Source organism: Jaculus jaculus, chromosome 10 (genome assembly GCF_020740685.1).
Source record: "Jaculus jaculus isolate mJacJac1 chromosome 10, mJacJac1.mat.Y.cur, whole genome shotgun sequence".
NCBI classification, from domain to species: Eukaryota; Metazoa; Chordata; class Mammalia; order Rodentia; family Dipodidae; genus Jaculus; species Jaculus jaculus.
Window position 1 is genome coordinate 102796700 of NC_059111.1, and position 13658 is coordinate 102810357.

Genomic DNA, 13658 nt, shown 5'->3' on the forward strand with positions numbered 1-13658 from the left:
AGCTTAACCACTAAGCAATCTCTCCAGCCCCCTCTTTTTTTAAAAACACATTTTATTTATTTATTTGATAGAGGAAGAGAGAGAAAGAGAGGGAGAGAGAGAATGGGCATGCCAGGGCCTTCAGCCACTGCAAATGTGGGTCCTGGGGAATTGAACCTAGATCCTTTGGCTTTGCAGGCAATCAACTTAACTGCTAGGCCATCCCTCCAGCCCTAGCCTCTACCTCTTCCATGGCTTCCTAACATCATGTGAGGAACCAAGCTTCCAGTGGAGGAACCCTTAATGGACAAGCTGCATCCAAACCATGGCAGATTTGAATGGACCCCTTCCTGCTGTTCTCTGTATATTTACCCAATTTTCATTTTGGGGTAACAAGTGTTTATTAAAAGTCTTTAATTTCAAGCTCTTGATAACATGACATGGTCCTATAGACCTAGCTCCTAACACAACGTAATTCTGGTCCTGTATCTCAAATCAGAATTTCTGGGAGAAGAGACCAGTTGGCAAGTTGAATTAGCTGTCCATTGCCAATGCAGTTAGCTGTGACCATAGAGTTGGGGTTATGCTGAGCTTCCCTGGCTGGAGCGGGCTGTGTAGGAAGGAGTCATTTCAGCAGGAAGAAGGGAGCCACACAGGAAATGATGGAAGTTTCCATAAAAGTTCTGAGCTTAAAGGAAAGTAGACTCTGATCACTGATGGGATTTGAGGGAAGTTGTTGACTGAAAACAGACGTTTGATTTGTGCTTTAATAGATTTACTGAGTTCAGAGTCTGTGAGTATGGGATTACTAGGTTGAAGTGAGTCAGGATGAGCTGAGCTCTGGCTGACCTTTAGCACATCATTTCACTTGTTTCCTCATTCACTGGGGATTAAGGGCACTTGCCTTGTCTCAGCATCACTGGCATCCGAGTCATGTTGAAGATTAAGTGTTCTCAAAGCTGCAAAGGGTCATATGGATGTAAAGTTTTATTACTCACATGTGAATACCAGGCTTTGCATTATTGCCATTGACTCTACCCTTGACCCCTCTGTGGGCATGCACTCTTGTGTGGACAGGTAGAGGGGCGGTGAAAAGCAGCGTAAAGTGGTGGAAGAGCAGGTCTTTCCTAAGGGGAGGAAATGCTGCAATGTCCTCTGCGTCTTGTTTCTGCTCTCACCTTCCTCTCAACACTTCCGGGCACAGCAATTGCTCTTATTCCAACAACTTCCTTGCTTTCCAGGTGGCTTGTGATACGAAACGCTTATCGGTGGGGAGAAAGAAGGAAAACCACACAGCGGCGGCCAAGAGGTACAATTTAAAGTTGGAAGTCTTCCAAGCCTGTCAGAGGTCACGTGCATGGGCAGAGGGTGAAGATGGAGTGTGCTCGAACAGGAGTTTAGTGGGCTGTGATGTTGAGTGAGTGTGAGAGAGAGGGAGAGAGGGGCACCCAGAGCTTAGTGTGCAAGACAGTTTATTATGTAGTAAAGTGAGGTACCCTTAAGGGATTAAAGAGGGCAATAGCCAAAGGGATCACTGGAGAAAAATCCTCTCACACTATAAGAATGGACAATGGCCAGAGGGACATAGTGCTGACCAGCTATTTTCTGAAGGTTCTAACTAGACAGCTCTGGTAAATTCTTTGGTTCTATGATGCCAAAGGTTTCTGGCACTTCCAGTGGCTGGATGCAGAGTCTGTTTACTCCGGACAGGATTTTCATTTTTTTGTTTTTGTTTTTTCGAGGTAGGGTCTCACTCTAGTCCAGGCTGACCTGGAATTCACTATGTAGTCTCAGGGTGGCCTTGAACTCATGGCCATCCTCCTACCTCTGCCTCCCAAGGGCTGGGATTAAAGGCATGTGCCGCCACGCCTGGATCAAGATTTCCATACTAACTGGTAAAATGAGAAAAAATGAGGACAAGGAAGTCAAGTTTTCAGAAAGATAAGGTGATTCAGTGTTGATTGTCCATGTGCATGTCCTTTGTGACATGACTAAGATAAGACATTGTAATTTAAATGTTTGCCAGGTAATATACATAGCTCATAAATTTATGTTCTTTGCCCCAAATATTTTCTGAAATTTAGAGGCTAATGTTCAGAAATAACTATCATTGAACAGGGCCTTTAAAATTAAGTGTGGTTAAAAACAACAACAAAACAAACCAGTATTTTTTTTTAATTTGGCAGTGCGTCATAGACTAAGGCAGTTGTAAAATTAAAAAAAATAAATTGCCAGAGAAATAAAAATTAAATTCTAAGTTTACAAGTATGGCCTCTGTTTTTAAATTATTAGGATCAATGAACATCAAAATACTCTGATACATTGTCTCTCTTTGCTAAATTAAAACTGAAATTTAGCATTTATTTTCAGTACAACAAACTCCAATAGTGTTATTAACCCCTGTGGCTTTGGTTCAAGAGAGGTCACATTACCTTTATATCATACATTTAAGAAATATTGGGCTATTGTTTATGCTTGTCGCTGCTTTGAAATTCAGATAACTATTATGCCTGTTGCTATAAAGTTGGTCAAATACCAATAAATAAGAATCATCACTGCAATTGAAAGTAGTCTAGTAACTATATTTCAATATAATGATTTTCTTTTGCATACCCATTTATCTTATCTCATGCATTTTATTTGCTTGGGAGGGCTTCAGAATCCAAATAACTTTTTTAAAAAAATTTTTATTTATTTATTTGAAGAGCGACAGACACAGAGAGAAAGACAGATAGAGGGAGAGAGAGAGAATGGGCGCGCCAGGGCTTCCAGCCACTGCAAACGAACTCCAGACACGTGCGCCCCCTTGTGCATCTGGCTAACGTGGGACCTGGGGAACCGAGCCTCGAACTGGGGTCCTTAGGCTTCACAGGCAAGCGCTTAACCACTAAGCCATTTCTGCAGCCCCCAAATAACTTTTTATTTGATTTTTATTTACTTTAACAGTTCATTAGAAGGCCATTAGATTGACAGGTTCCCACCCAAAACAACAGAAACTGAGGAATTGAAATCAATCATATTATAAGGAAATGAAATTTAATCTTGACTGAACAGAAACTGCTAACTAACCTCTAGCTGGAAACTTTCCACTGGGGCCAGGCACCTGAGGCTTCTGCTTCACTGTAACCAAGCTAATGCTTACTTTACCAAGCACACCGAGAGAGATGGATGATGGTTATGGCTGTCTAAGAGATAGAAAAACCCTTTTGCAGCTGGGCGTGGTGGCACACGCCTTTAATCCCAGCACTTGGGAGGCAGAGGTAGGAGGATCGCTGTGAGTTCGAGGCCACCCTGAGACTCCATAGTGAATTCCAGGTCAGATCCTACCTCGAAAAACAAAACAAAACAAAACAAAATGAACAAACAAAACAACCCTTTACTTTGAAAAGTTATTTATTTATTTTACAAGGAGAAAGAGAGAGAGAGAGAGAGGGAGAGAGAGAGAGAGAGAGCGAGAGAGAGGGAGATAGGGGCCTCCAGCCTCTGAAAATAAACTCCAGATGCATGTGCCACTTTGTGCATCTGGCTTTATGTGAGTACTGGGGAATTACACCAGGCTTTTTAGGCTTTGTAGGCAAGCATGTTAACCACTGAGCATCGCTCCAGTGCCCCTCCCCCACCACATTACGTTTTTAATCATAGTAGTAACAATTTTCTCTTATCTTTCATGGTACACAGGTCAGATTTTATGGAAAAGAACAAAGGTACCAACCTTACTACTTCGTTAGCACTTGAGTTTCTGTCTCTTTCACTTATTTGTATTGCTTCTAAGGGAAAAAATAATCCATATCATATAAGCTAAAGGAAATATATTTTTAAATTTTTTTTATTAATTAGTTTTGTATTCAGCAAATACAGTCAGTTTGGGACCATTATTAGGCTCATCCGTGTAAAGGAAATATTAACATGCCTTTTGTGTTGAATTTAAAAAAGTCCTTTGTATTAGAACAGGCATTTGTTTCTTTGTTTTTATACTTTTATATTGTCATGGTGAGGACCCCTAGGGAAGACCACCCGGATGGGAGGAATCTATTAGCCACCCCCTGACTACATCCAGGACTCGGAAACCTGAATGCAGTACCAGGCTGCACTTCAGCTCCTTTCACAGGAGAAATCCATATGATTGCACACTTAGTTTTACAGTTCAGAAGTTCAGTAATCATAAGCTTACAGAACCAAGAGTTAATTTCAGTTGATTTTAGAAAAATAAAAAAAAAAAACAGAAACTTTTCGGGAACCTCCCCTCCCTGCATATTCCCTCTCCTGCAACTGCAAGCAAGCAGCAGTTAACTCAAAAGCTAAAGATTGCATTGAGCAATAGCGAGAAAAAAACCTTTTGTCTTGTGGTGACCCAACGTGTCGAAGCAAGTGCAGGTGAGACCATATCCTAAGGTACCAGCTCAACTTCCTTGTATAAGTTCACAATATGGAGTCACTTATGTCCTTCTCCAGCTAAGGCCCTTGTCACAATATAATTTTTATTTTATTTATTTAATTTTTTAAAACTTTAAAAAATATTTTATTTATTTATTTGAGAGAGAAAGAGAGAGAGAGAGAGAGAGGAAGAGGCAGAGAGAAAGAGAGAATGGATGCGCCAGGACCTCTAGCCATTGCAAATGAACTCCAGACGCATGCGACCCCTTGCGCATCTGGCTTACGTGGGTCCTGGGGAATTGAGCCGGGGTCCTTAGGCTTAGCAGGCAAGTGCCTTAATGGCTAAGCCATTTCCCCAGCCCCAATTTTTAAAAACTTCTTATTGACAAGTTTTATGTATGTACAAAATTTACTTTGGTCATAGTGCCCTCACTTCCTTCTGTTTTTCCCCCCACCTTTGAAACTCTTTCCACTGCACCTACCCTCTCCTAGGTTTTTAATTGATTATGAATTTTACAGTATGAACATACCTGGTGTTGGTTATATTCCCTTACTTATACTTACAACTCTTACATTCTCTCTCCCCTACTCCAACTTGCTGAGGGCCCTCCTCAGTGGGGTTATTGGTGTGTTCACGTTGGGGGTCCTGAATGCATTAGTCATTCTTGGGAGGGGGTGTTGATGCCTCAAGATACTCCTTCCCACCCTGTGACTCTTAGGATCTATCTTTCCCCCTCTTCCTTAATTTTCCCCGAGTCTTGGTGGGAACGTTTTATGACTAGTTCAGTGGTAGTAAGCTCTCTGCAATCATCGAATTTCTATTTTGAAGCGTTTTGTGTGCCCCCCATTTCCTTGGAGCCGGTTGTCAAGCTAGCAGTGAGAGCAGAGCTTATGCTTCGATCACCACTTCCTCGGTCATGTCTCATGGGCCACGATAGATGTGATGGAGGTGGAGCCTCTCCAGCTAGGCAGCCTTCTATCTTTTCTTGTTATATTTATGGATATTGTTTCTCCCTAATTTTTTCTGCCATCTGTTAAAAGAAAGCAGATTCTCCAACCAATAGTGAGAGCAGCATATCTCATGCATTTAAAACCACAATTCTAAGCGAATCAGTAGGAGACATGAGAGATTGTCAAAGGGTCTCCAGGACATAAACAAGCTTAAGGATAACTCTTGTTGTGGCAAGAAATGAATCAAAGTTATTTGAAATGTTCAAAGCAGTTTCCTTCCATCTCACATCTACAGACTGTGTTATCTACACATCAACAGACTACCAAATGTGTTCCCGAGAGATTAGGAGTCGGTAAGAGAGATCAGACTTCTAGGATTCCAGATCATTTATTTCTTTTTTACAGATGAAATCCACTCAGTGTTCTATTACCAGATCCATAAATGTCCTCGGGGCTAAGTAAAGATACTGTGGCTGGCTTCTTGCTCTGAGGTCTTAGGGGGTGTTATCCTTAGAGGAAGGCTGTGATTACTAATTAACTAACACTTCTGATCTCAGGAAGGCAAGCTGGGCTGTGATTTGCATTCAAAGGCCATTAACACGTCCTTGATAGGCCAGCAAGCAGTCAGTCACCAGCTCCTGAGCTCCCTTTTGTGGATCGTCTTTTATTGCTAGGCCACTTTTCCTTCAGAGCCCCAGGGAGCAGCTTCAGGAAGCAATGAGGTTTGTGTATGAACTGCACATTCATTTGTGGCTGTGGATGTCTGTGTGTGTGTGTGTGTGTGTGTGTGTGTGTGTGTGTACACAAGTCTGTGAGTAGCTGTACTGATCACTGTTGGTCAGCAACTCTTTCATGCTGTGTTACGGGGCAAAAATAATAACAACCCTCCCAAATTATGTAGGCACATGCTTAAATTTAACTCCTTGGTCTTGTCTGAGGGTGTCATTGAGCTCATGTGTGCATTCCTTGTGCCTATGATGGATGAGTGCTGTTAAAATTGTACATTTATGTGTGTTGCTGGTGAGATGTGAAGAATGTTTCAAATGCGGTGGCAGGTAGAGATTCTGAGTTTGAAGGTGAGTTGGGGAAAGTGAGGAAAAAGTAGTACTGATTGGAAGCCAGGTATGGGGGCACACACCTTTAATCCCAGGAGCTGGGAGGCAGAGGTAGGAGGTTTACCGTGAGTTCAAGACCAGCCTGGGACAACGGAGTGAGTTCCAGGTCAGCCTGGGCTAGATTGAGACACTACCTCAAAAACAAACAAAACCAAAACCAAAAAAAAGAGTGTACTGATTGGGAGTAAGATTGGAATATTTGGGACATTCCTTCTGAAAGGGCGTGGAGTGTGACTGAGGCATTGTTGTTAGAGATTTGATGGAGGTTAGGTAATGGAGAAATCTGTTATTGCCCTTAAGGGTTTGCTACCATTTTTGATCAAGTGCAGAATTGTTTTGGGAAAGAGACTGAGAGGGTGTGAGTCGACCGTGCAATGCTGGGATGGATGCGGAGGTGAAGCGGTGTGCGGTGGGAGTTTGGAATGAATTCACGTGGAATCTGGGCGGGGGAACAGCAAAAAAGGAAGTAACACATATCTAGATTGGTCCCAGGTTACGATTAAGAGTTGGGTTCTTACTAGTTGGTAGACTGTGTGGATCTCTTTTCTGACTGATCACTGAGGTGAAAATGGGGTTACGACTCGGGAAAGGGAGAAGGGCTGCAGTTAATGCCATGGGTTTCACTGGAAAAGGCTACCAGTGTGTTTCCAACACAGCATCTGGGGTGGCGTTGGCATGTTCTGGGGAATTCCTGATCTCCAACAGTCTGTCAGTTTTGTGTGGGGCCTATGGAGAATTGTCCGGAATGGCGATAGGGAAAAGGTCCTCTTCCCTGGGTGGGTCTGAGAATGACATGGAATGATATTCTCTTTGGTACCCCGAATTAAGGCATCATCTCTCTTTCACTCACACTTTTATAAGATGCCTCTGATTTTATCAATTATTCTGTCATAAAAAATGTTAATGATGCCAGGTGTGATGGTGCATGCCTTTAATCCCAGCATTCAGGAGGCAGAGGTAGGAGGTTCACCATGAGTGAATTCTAGGTCAGCCTGAGCTAGAGTGAGACTCTACTTCAAAAAACCAAAAAACCAAAAAAACAAAAAAACAAAAAAACAAAAAAAGAAAAGAAATGTTAATGAGCTAGTAAAGCACTTGATGAACTTCTCTGTAAGCACTGATATCTAAGGAGTAGATGGGCCTACAAGGAAAACCTCCCATCTAAAACTGATCCAGGAAGATAACCCTTTGTAGACTGTGGCCTGGGCTTACAGAATGTTATAGTTGGCGTCTAGTTAGCATGGGGAAACTGCTCATAGGTGATAAGTGTTCCCTACTCACTGGTCACACAGCTGGATTGGGGCAAATCTCTTGATTTGCTGTACTTTGGGTGTGATCCAATTTAGTAGCTGGTAACTGCTTCCCCCTTCCCATTCTCAAATTTGCCAGGAGCTGATGGGCTAAGGTGTTAAATGTTGTTTGCCATTTAGCAGTGTTTCTGGCTTCTTCTTGACAGCCTGTTTTTGTTCTTATAAAATCGACTCTGCCTTTTCTACTAGATTTTTTTTTTTGCCTTTTTTAAAGAGATGGCTTTTAAAAGAATGCCTTGGATCCCCATACACAAAGCAGACACTGGCTTTACCTCACAGAAGTGGACATATTATGCAATATTTCTAAATTTATTATCAAAAGTCATTTTTGACAATTCAGCCCTCATGAGAGTGACTAACTCTAACAGTGTCTATAAGATGGGCTTTGACAACTGTTTTTATAATGATATTTATTCAAAAAAGACAAATTGCTGTTTAGTCTGCATGATTTATTTACAATGATAATTTTCTCCTTTATTTGGTTTATTCTCTCTCTTTTCTATCCACATGAACATACGTCCCACATGGACAGGGGTTTTTATCTCTTTTGCTGATTGTTGCATAACTAGTGCCTGGAAAATTGCTTGCATCCTACAGGAACTTAATAATATATTTTTTAAACTTTATTTAGTTGGGAAAGAGAAAGAGGCAGAAAGAGGGAAAAAGAGAATGGGCACACCAGGGCCTCCAGCCACTACAAATGAACTACAGACGCATACGCCCCCTTGTGCATCTGGCTTACGTGGGTCCTGGGGAATTGAACCGAGGTCCGTTGGCTTTGCAGGCAAATGCCTTAACCATTAGGCAATCTCTCCAGCCCCAGGAACTTAATAATATTTTTGATGAATGAAAAATAATCTGCAAACAAATTTCCCTTCTCCCCAAATCTATAGCACTTATTACCTGATGACAAGTAACTCTGAAAAATGGAGTATATCAGTAACTTGTTCCCTGTGGGTCTCAGAGAATGTGAAACAGTGCTGTGAGCCACAAACAGGAAAATTGATGCTATGGGTCTTTATGGAAACCTTGCTCCTTCCATGATGCGTTGGGGGACAGAGATGTTATGGAATTTTTATTTCCTTTCGATTCCATAAGCCTTTCAGGTATCTTTGAATACAGGGTTCTCCGTTGTGTCTTATGTCTGCTTATTTAGAAATACTTATTGTTCCTGATATAAGTGTTTCTGCCCTAGCAACAAATAGTAGAAGTTCATATAACACAGGCCTTAAGCGCCCTGGCTTTGGCTTCAGGTTGGCTGGTTGAAGCCTAGCTCTGCTATAAACTAGAGCCTGTAAGGCACAGATAATTCATTTGCAAAATAGAGAAAATAATTCCCACTGGTCTATTGATGGTGAGAACCAGAGGAAATAATACATCTTACAAGCACTTAGCCAAGTACTACATACATGCCCAGTCCTTGGTTAATTAGCAAGATGCTATATGCTAAAGCCACAGTTTATAAAAAGCCCAGGCTGGTATGCAGTGTGGGCATGGCAACAGTAGAATGTAGAGCAATGATTGAAAGCCCTGGCTGTGGGTACCCAGAGGGCAGTTGTTCAGATCGTGGCTTTGTTCCTTATCTTCTAATGGCAGGTCATCGGACAAGCTAGAGCTTAATTTAGCTTTCAGAACTGGGGAACCTAATAGTACCACACTTGGGGTTGTTATGAGGGGACCATGTGAAAAACTATGGAAACTTTTTAGTATAGTTACTATACTATTGTCAACTATGATTATCATTAGTATTTAAATTGTGCAATTATATGTTTGCTAAACAAAGAGTGATAACAGATTGCCAAGTAGCAGATGTTAAATATATATATATATTTTTCAAGTTAGGATCTTGCTGCTCGTTAAAAACCTACACAGGAGCTGGAGAGATTATTCAGTGGTTAAAGGCTCCTGTTGCAAAGGCTGCTGGCCTGGGTTTAATTCCCCAGTACCCACAGAGAGCCACATGCACAAAGGGGGTACATGTGAATGGAGTTTGTTTGCAGCAGTGACAAGAGACTCCTCTGGTGCACCCATTCTTCATTCTTTCAAATAAATAAATAAAAAAGTAAGTAAGTAAGTAAGTAAGTAACTAAGTAACTAAGTAACTAAATAAATAAATAACCCAGTCACAGACGTTGGTGGAAGGAAATGGATTTATTCAAGGCCAACTTGGAGTAAAGTGGAGTAGACTTTCCTTTCTCAAATCATTCTGGTGTGTGTAGGGGAACAGGGCAAGCCCAGCGTTAGGGAATTGTGGGGAATCCCTGAGCTCAGTCATCTTTCAGTGGGTTGTTTGAAAGCCAACGTTGACCATGACTTAGGATCTCTGGTGCTCGTATGTTCTTTTATGGCAAACACGCTTAGGTAAGCTGGGTGGAGGTGGAAGCGTGACAAAATTTAGAATGCTCCGTGAAAGGGATGGGTCCTTACAGGATTAGAGAAGCAAGGAGAAGGCAATGGGTCCCTCCCACTCTGTTCACACTGCCTGTCAAAGCAGACCCAGTGTGAAGTGGATTCTGCTAAGTCGCTGCACCTCCTTTAGGAACACTAAGTTTTAGGGTCCCCACTGAACTCATTACAGTGTCACCCCAAGTATCCTGTTGTGTGGTTCTTTGGTCTGTGTGTAGGACTCTGAAGCAATCAGTAGCCAAGTCATTAGGATGGGTTCTGTCAGTTCATTTTGGTCCCTTGCATGAATGGCCCTCCCTTCCCACTGAAGATCAAAGACAGCAGCGCTCTCTTTGGCCTCACCTTCGTAATATCTTCTCTCATCCCATAAGAGCAGCCAGGCTCATCATTCCGGCAACTAGTAGTTCCCTCCTTGTTTGATGCATCCGTTTCCTCTTCTCCATCTTAGTTTTCTGCCATCATCGTCAACAAAGCTTGTTGTTGCACAACTGAGTTCCTGTTCGCTGGTCTTCTGTCCTCCGATCCCTGCAGGACACAGCCTGGTGGTGCCTCTAAAGTGAGAATGGTGCCATCTGTGGACTAGACAATGAGTGTGGGTTGGAATGTGACATCTGTTAACAGCTGTGGCTGTTTCTCAGATTACAAAGCCCATTGCAACCACATTCTCCACTGGCGCTGGCCGCTCTGTGCTGTACTGCAGGGTGATCCAGGCACAGGTCGCAGTCAGACAACTCCCCACAAGTCAGCCACTCCTTCTTTATTTATTTGAGAGCAACAGAGAAAGACAGAGAGGGAGGGAGAGAGAGAGAGAGAGAGAGAGAGAGAGAGAGAGAGAGAGAGAGAGAGAGAGAAAATGGGTGCACCAGGGCCTCCAGCCATTGCAAAGGAACTCCAGATGCATGTGCCCCTTGTGCATCTGGCTTACATAGGTTCTGGGGAGTCGAGCCTTGAACCGGAGTCCTTAGGCTTCAAAGGCAAGCGCTTAACCACTAAGCCATCTCTCCAGCCCCGCAACTCCTTCTTTAAAGCTACATGGGCTGAGGGTAGTCAGGGTCTCTAGTCCCTAAAGCATTTTGACTGGGCTGTCCCAAGGTGACAATGCTTCCATGAACTCAATATGATATGATGCTTCTAGTTTGACCAGGAATATGCGAATGTTTCTTTAGAGCATGTAACCTATCATGTGAGTAGGCACTTGAAAACATATAATAGTCTCCCCCTGCACAACTATTAACAATCACCAAAGAGAAAGACTCATGGTTCCTTGGAGGGCCAGTCTAATAACGTTTCTCCTTGTCAGTCAACCTAGGATTGCCTTATCAGCTAACTTAATTATTTCATGAATGGACAATTACTAATCTTTGCAGAATTTTACAGACGAGGTAAACCTGGAGTTTCTTATCAAGTCCAAGAAAGTGAGGTACAGGAAATTCTAGGTAAGAAAAAGGATTGGGAAAATTCATTGTAGAAAAACAGAAGGTAGTCCTTGTTATGCAAAAATGTCCATCAGCCCCATGTTCTTCACATAAGAGTGAATTATACATATTAACAGGGATTTTTCTACCTGGTAAGTCCTAATCTTTCAGCAAAGAGCTGAGGACGGTTTCTGCCTATGGACAGCACGGAGCAAACGTTGGTAGATAATGAAGATACAAGGACATGTATTATTGCTAAGTCAGGGGGTGATGACTAAAGGGCCAAGGAAAGAAGGCATGGCGTGTGGTTTGTGAGTAAAGAGATCATGAGTTACGATAGGTGCCGCTTGCAGAGCGGTGGGTGGGGTGGGGAGGGAAGGAGGCTTTGAGTGAGTAGGGGTGCTGTTGCTCATGATCTTCCTTACTGGTCACGTGAGTCTCAGATAACGCAGCCATAAAGCACTGAGCAGATAAAGAGTCCATATCAGGACACTGATAAGGACAGAACTTCACATGTGCATCAATATTTCCACCTGGTGACGTGAAGGCAGTTCCTCATGGCAGTCACTTTGTCAAAGGCTCCACATGCAGTGTCAGGACACAGCACATGAATTTGGAGAAATAGCTAGAAGTAAATGTGTAATTTTTGTATATTTTTTTTTCCCCTGAAATTACAAATCATCTAAGGTCTCCTTGTTCCTAAATTCTACACGGACTAAAAGAAGAAAGTTTTCCTTATAGATGTGTAGGGCAGGCATGCTACAAGGGGATTCTATGACATGCTATGCTAGGAGAGCATAGCATGGGGTTACATTGGGTTACAACAAGACTCTTATTGTTTGCAAAAATACTCTGAAGGTTACACCAATGTAGTGAGGTCCTTACTGGGGAAAGATAGGCAGACATGAGAATTAATGTTGTCAGTGGATTAATCATGTCAAATGTGCTTAAATTCAGATTCATAAAGAACATTAAAAACAAATGCCAATTGGTTCCCTTTTTTTATGAGAGAGAGAGAGAGAGAGAGAGAGAGAGAGAGAGAGAGAGAGAGAGAGAGAGAGAGAATGGGCATGCCAGGGCCTCCAAGCCATTGCAAATGAACTCCAGACGTATGTGCCACCTTGGGTATCTGGCTAACGTGGGTCCCGGGAAATTGAACTGAGGTCTTTTGGCTTTGCAGGTAAATGCCTGCTAAAAACTGCTAGGCCATCTCTCCAGCTCTGTTTTGTAAAACTTTTAATCTTTTAAAATGTATTGAATATCTTTTTTGGATTAAAATGTGTGAAATTTGAGATCTGATTCAAACAGGAGGAGGGAAACAACTAAGTATGATAAAGACAAAATGAGATAAGCCAGGAGTTGATGATTTTTGAAATTCATTGGGGAATTTTGTATATATCTGAGCTTTTGGGGTATGCGTGCAGTACGAGATGTATATATGTGTGTGGGGGGGTAGACACGTGTGTGTGCAGATGCAGGCACCGCACACACGTAGTTTTGGAGTGCAGAGGAAGAGATCTGGTATTCTTCTTTATTGTTCTTCCATCTTATTTCCCCAAGACAGAGTGTCTCATTGCACCCAGAGCTGTCATTTTGTCAGAGTGGCTGGCCAGGGCAGAGAGATTCACCTGTCTCTGCCTCCCTCCGCACTGGGGTTACAGGTTTGCACAGCCATGGCCCATCTTTTCACATGGGTACCACGGCTTAAAATCAGCTCCTCAGCTTGTATGATAAGCACTCACCTCCGGAGCTATCTCCTCGGCCTTTGGGATATTTAAGTTTTTACATTAAAAAAAAAAAACTTGCTAGCTATATAGTGAATACAATGTAAATCTGAACTTATTTCCCTCTCTCTTTTTCCCTAGATGGCAAAGAGGAGGCTGAAGAAGTTTTCCACGTTGGAGCTGGTGCTCATAGTGCTCCTGCTTTTGCTGTTTATCATCGCCACTGTTCTCATTGTGTTTTTAGCCAATCCCAAAGAAATAGATGGTAACACATAGCTCTGGGTCTCTCTGTGATGGTGGAGCAAACCTTTCTCGATTGCAGAGTTGTGCTTTCAGATCGCTTGTTATGGACATGTGTGTGTGTGTGTGTGTGTGTGTGTGTGT

The 13658-nt window shown here is 42.5% G+C and overlaps 1 protein-coding gene across 1 annotated transcript in view; it reads left to right on the top strand.

The window, feature by feature from the left end:
• The first annotated feature begins 5907 nt into the window (after nucleotides 1-5907).
• Mgam (maltase-glucoamylase) overlaps nucleotides 5908-13658 on the top strand; it is a 256817-nt gene continuing 249066 nt past the window's right edge. Inside the window, exons 1-2 of the mRNA XM_045160081.1 lie at nucleotides 5908-6026; nucleotides 13416-13539. Coding sequence (XP_045016016.1) covers nucleotides 13416-13539 — 124 coding nt within the window. The 5' untranslated portion in view covers nucleotides 5908-6026. The remainder of the gene's footprint in view (nucleotides 6027-13415; nucleotides 13540-13658) is intronic.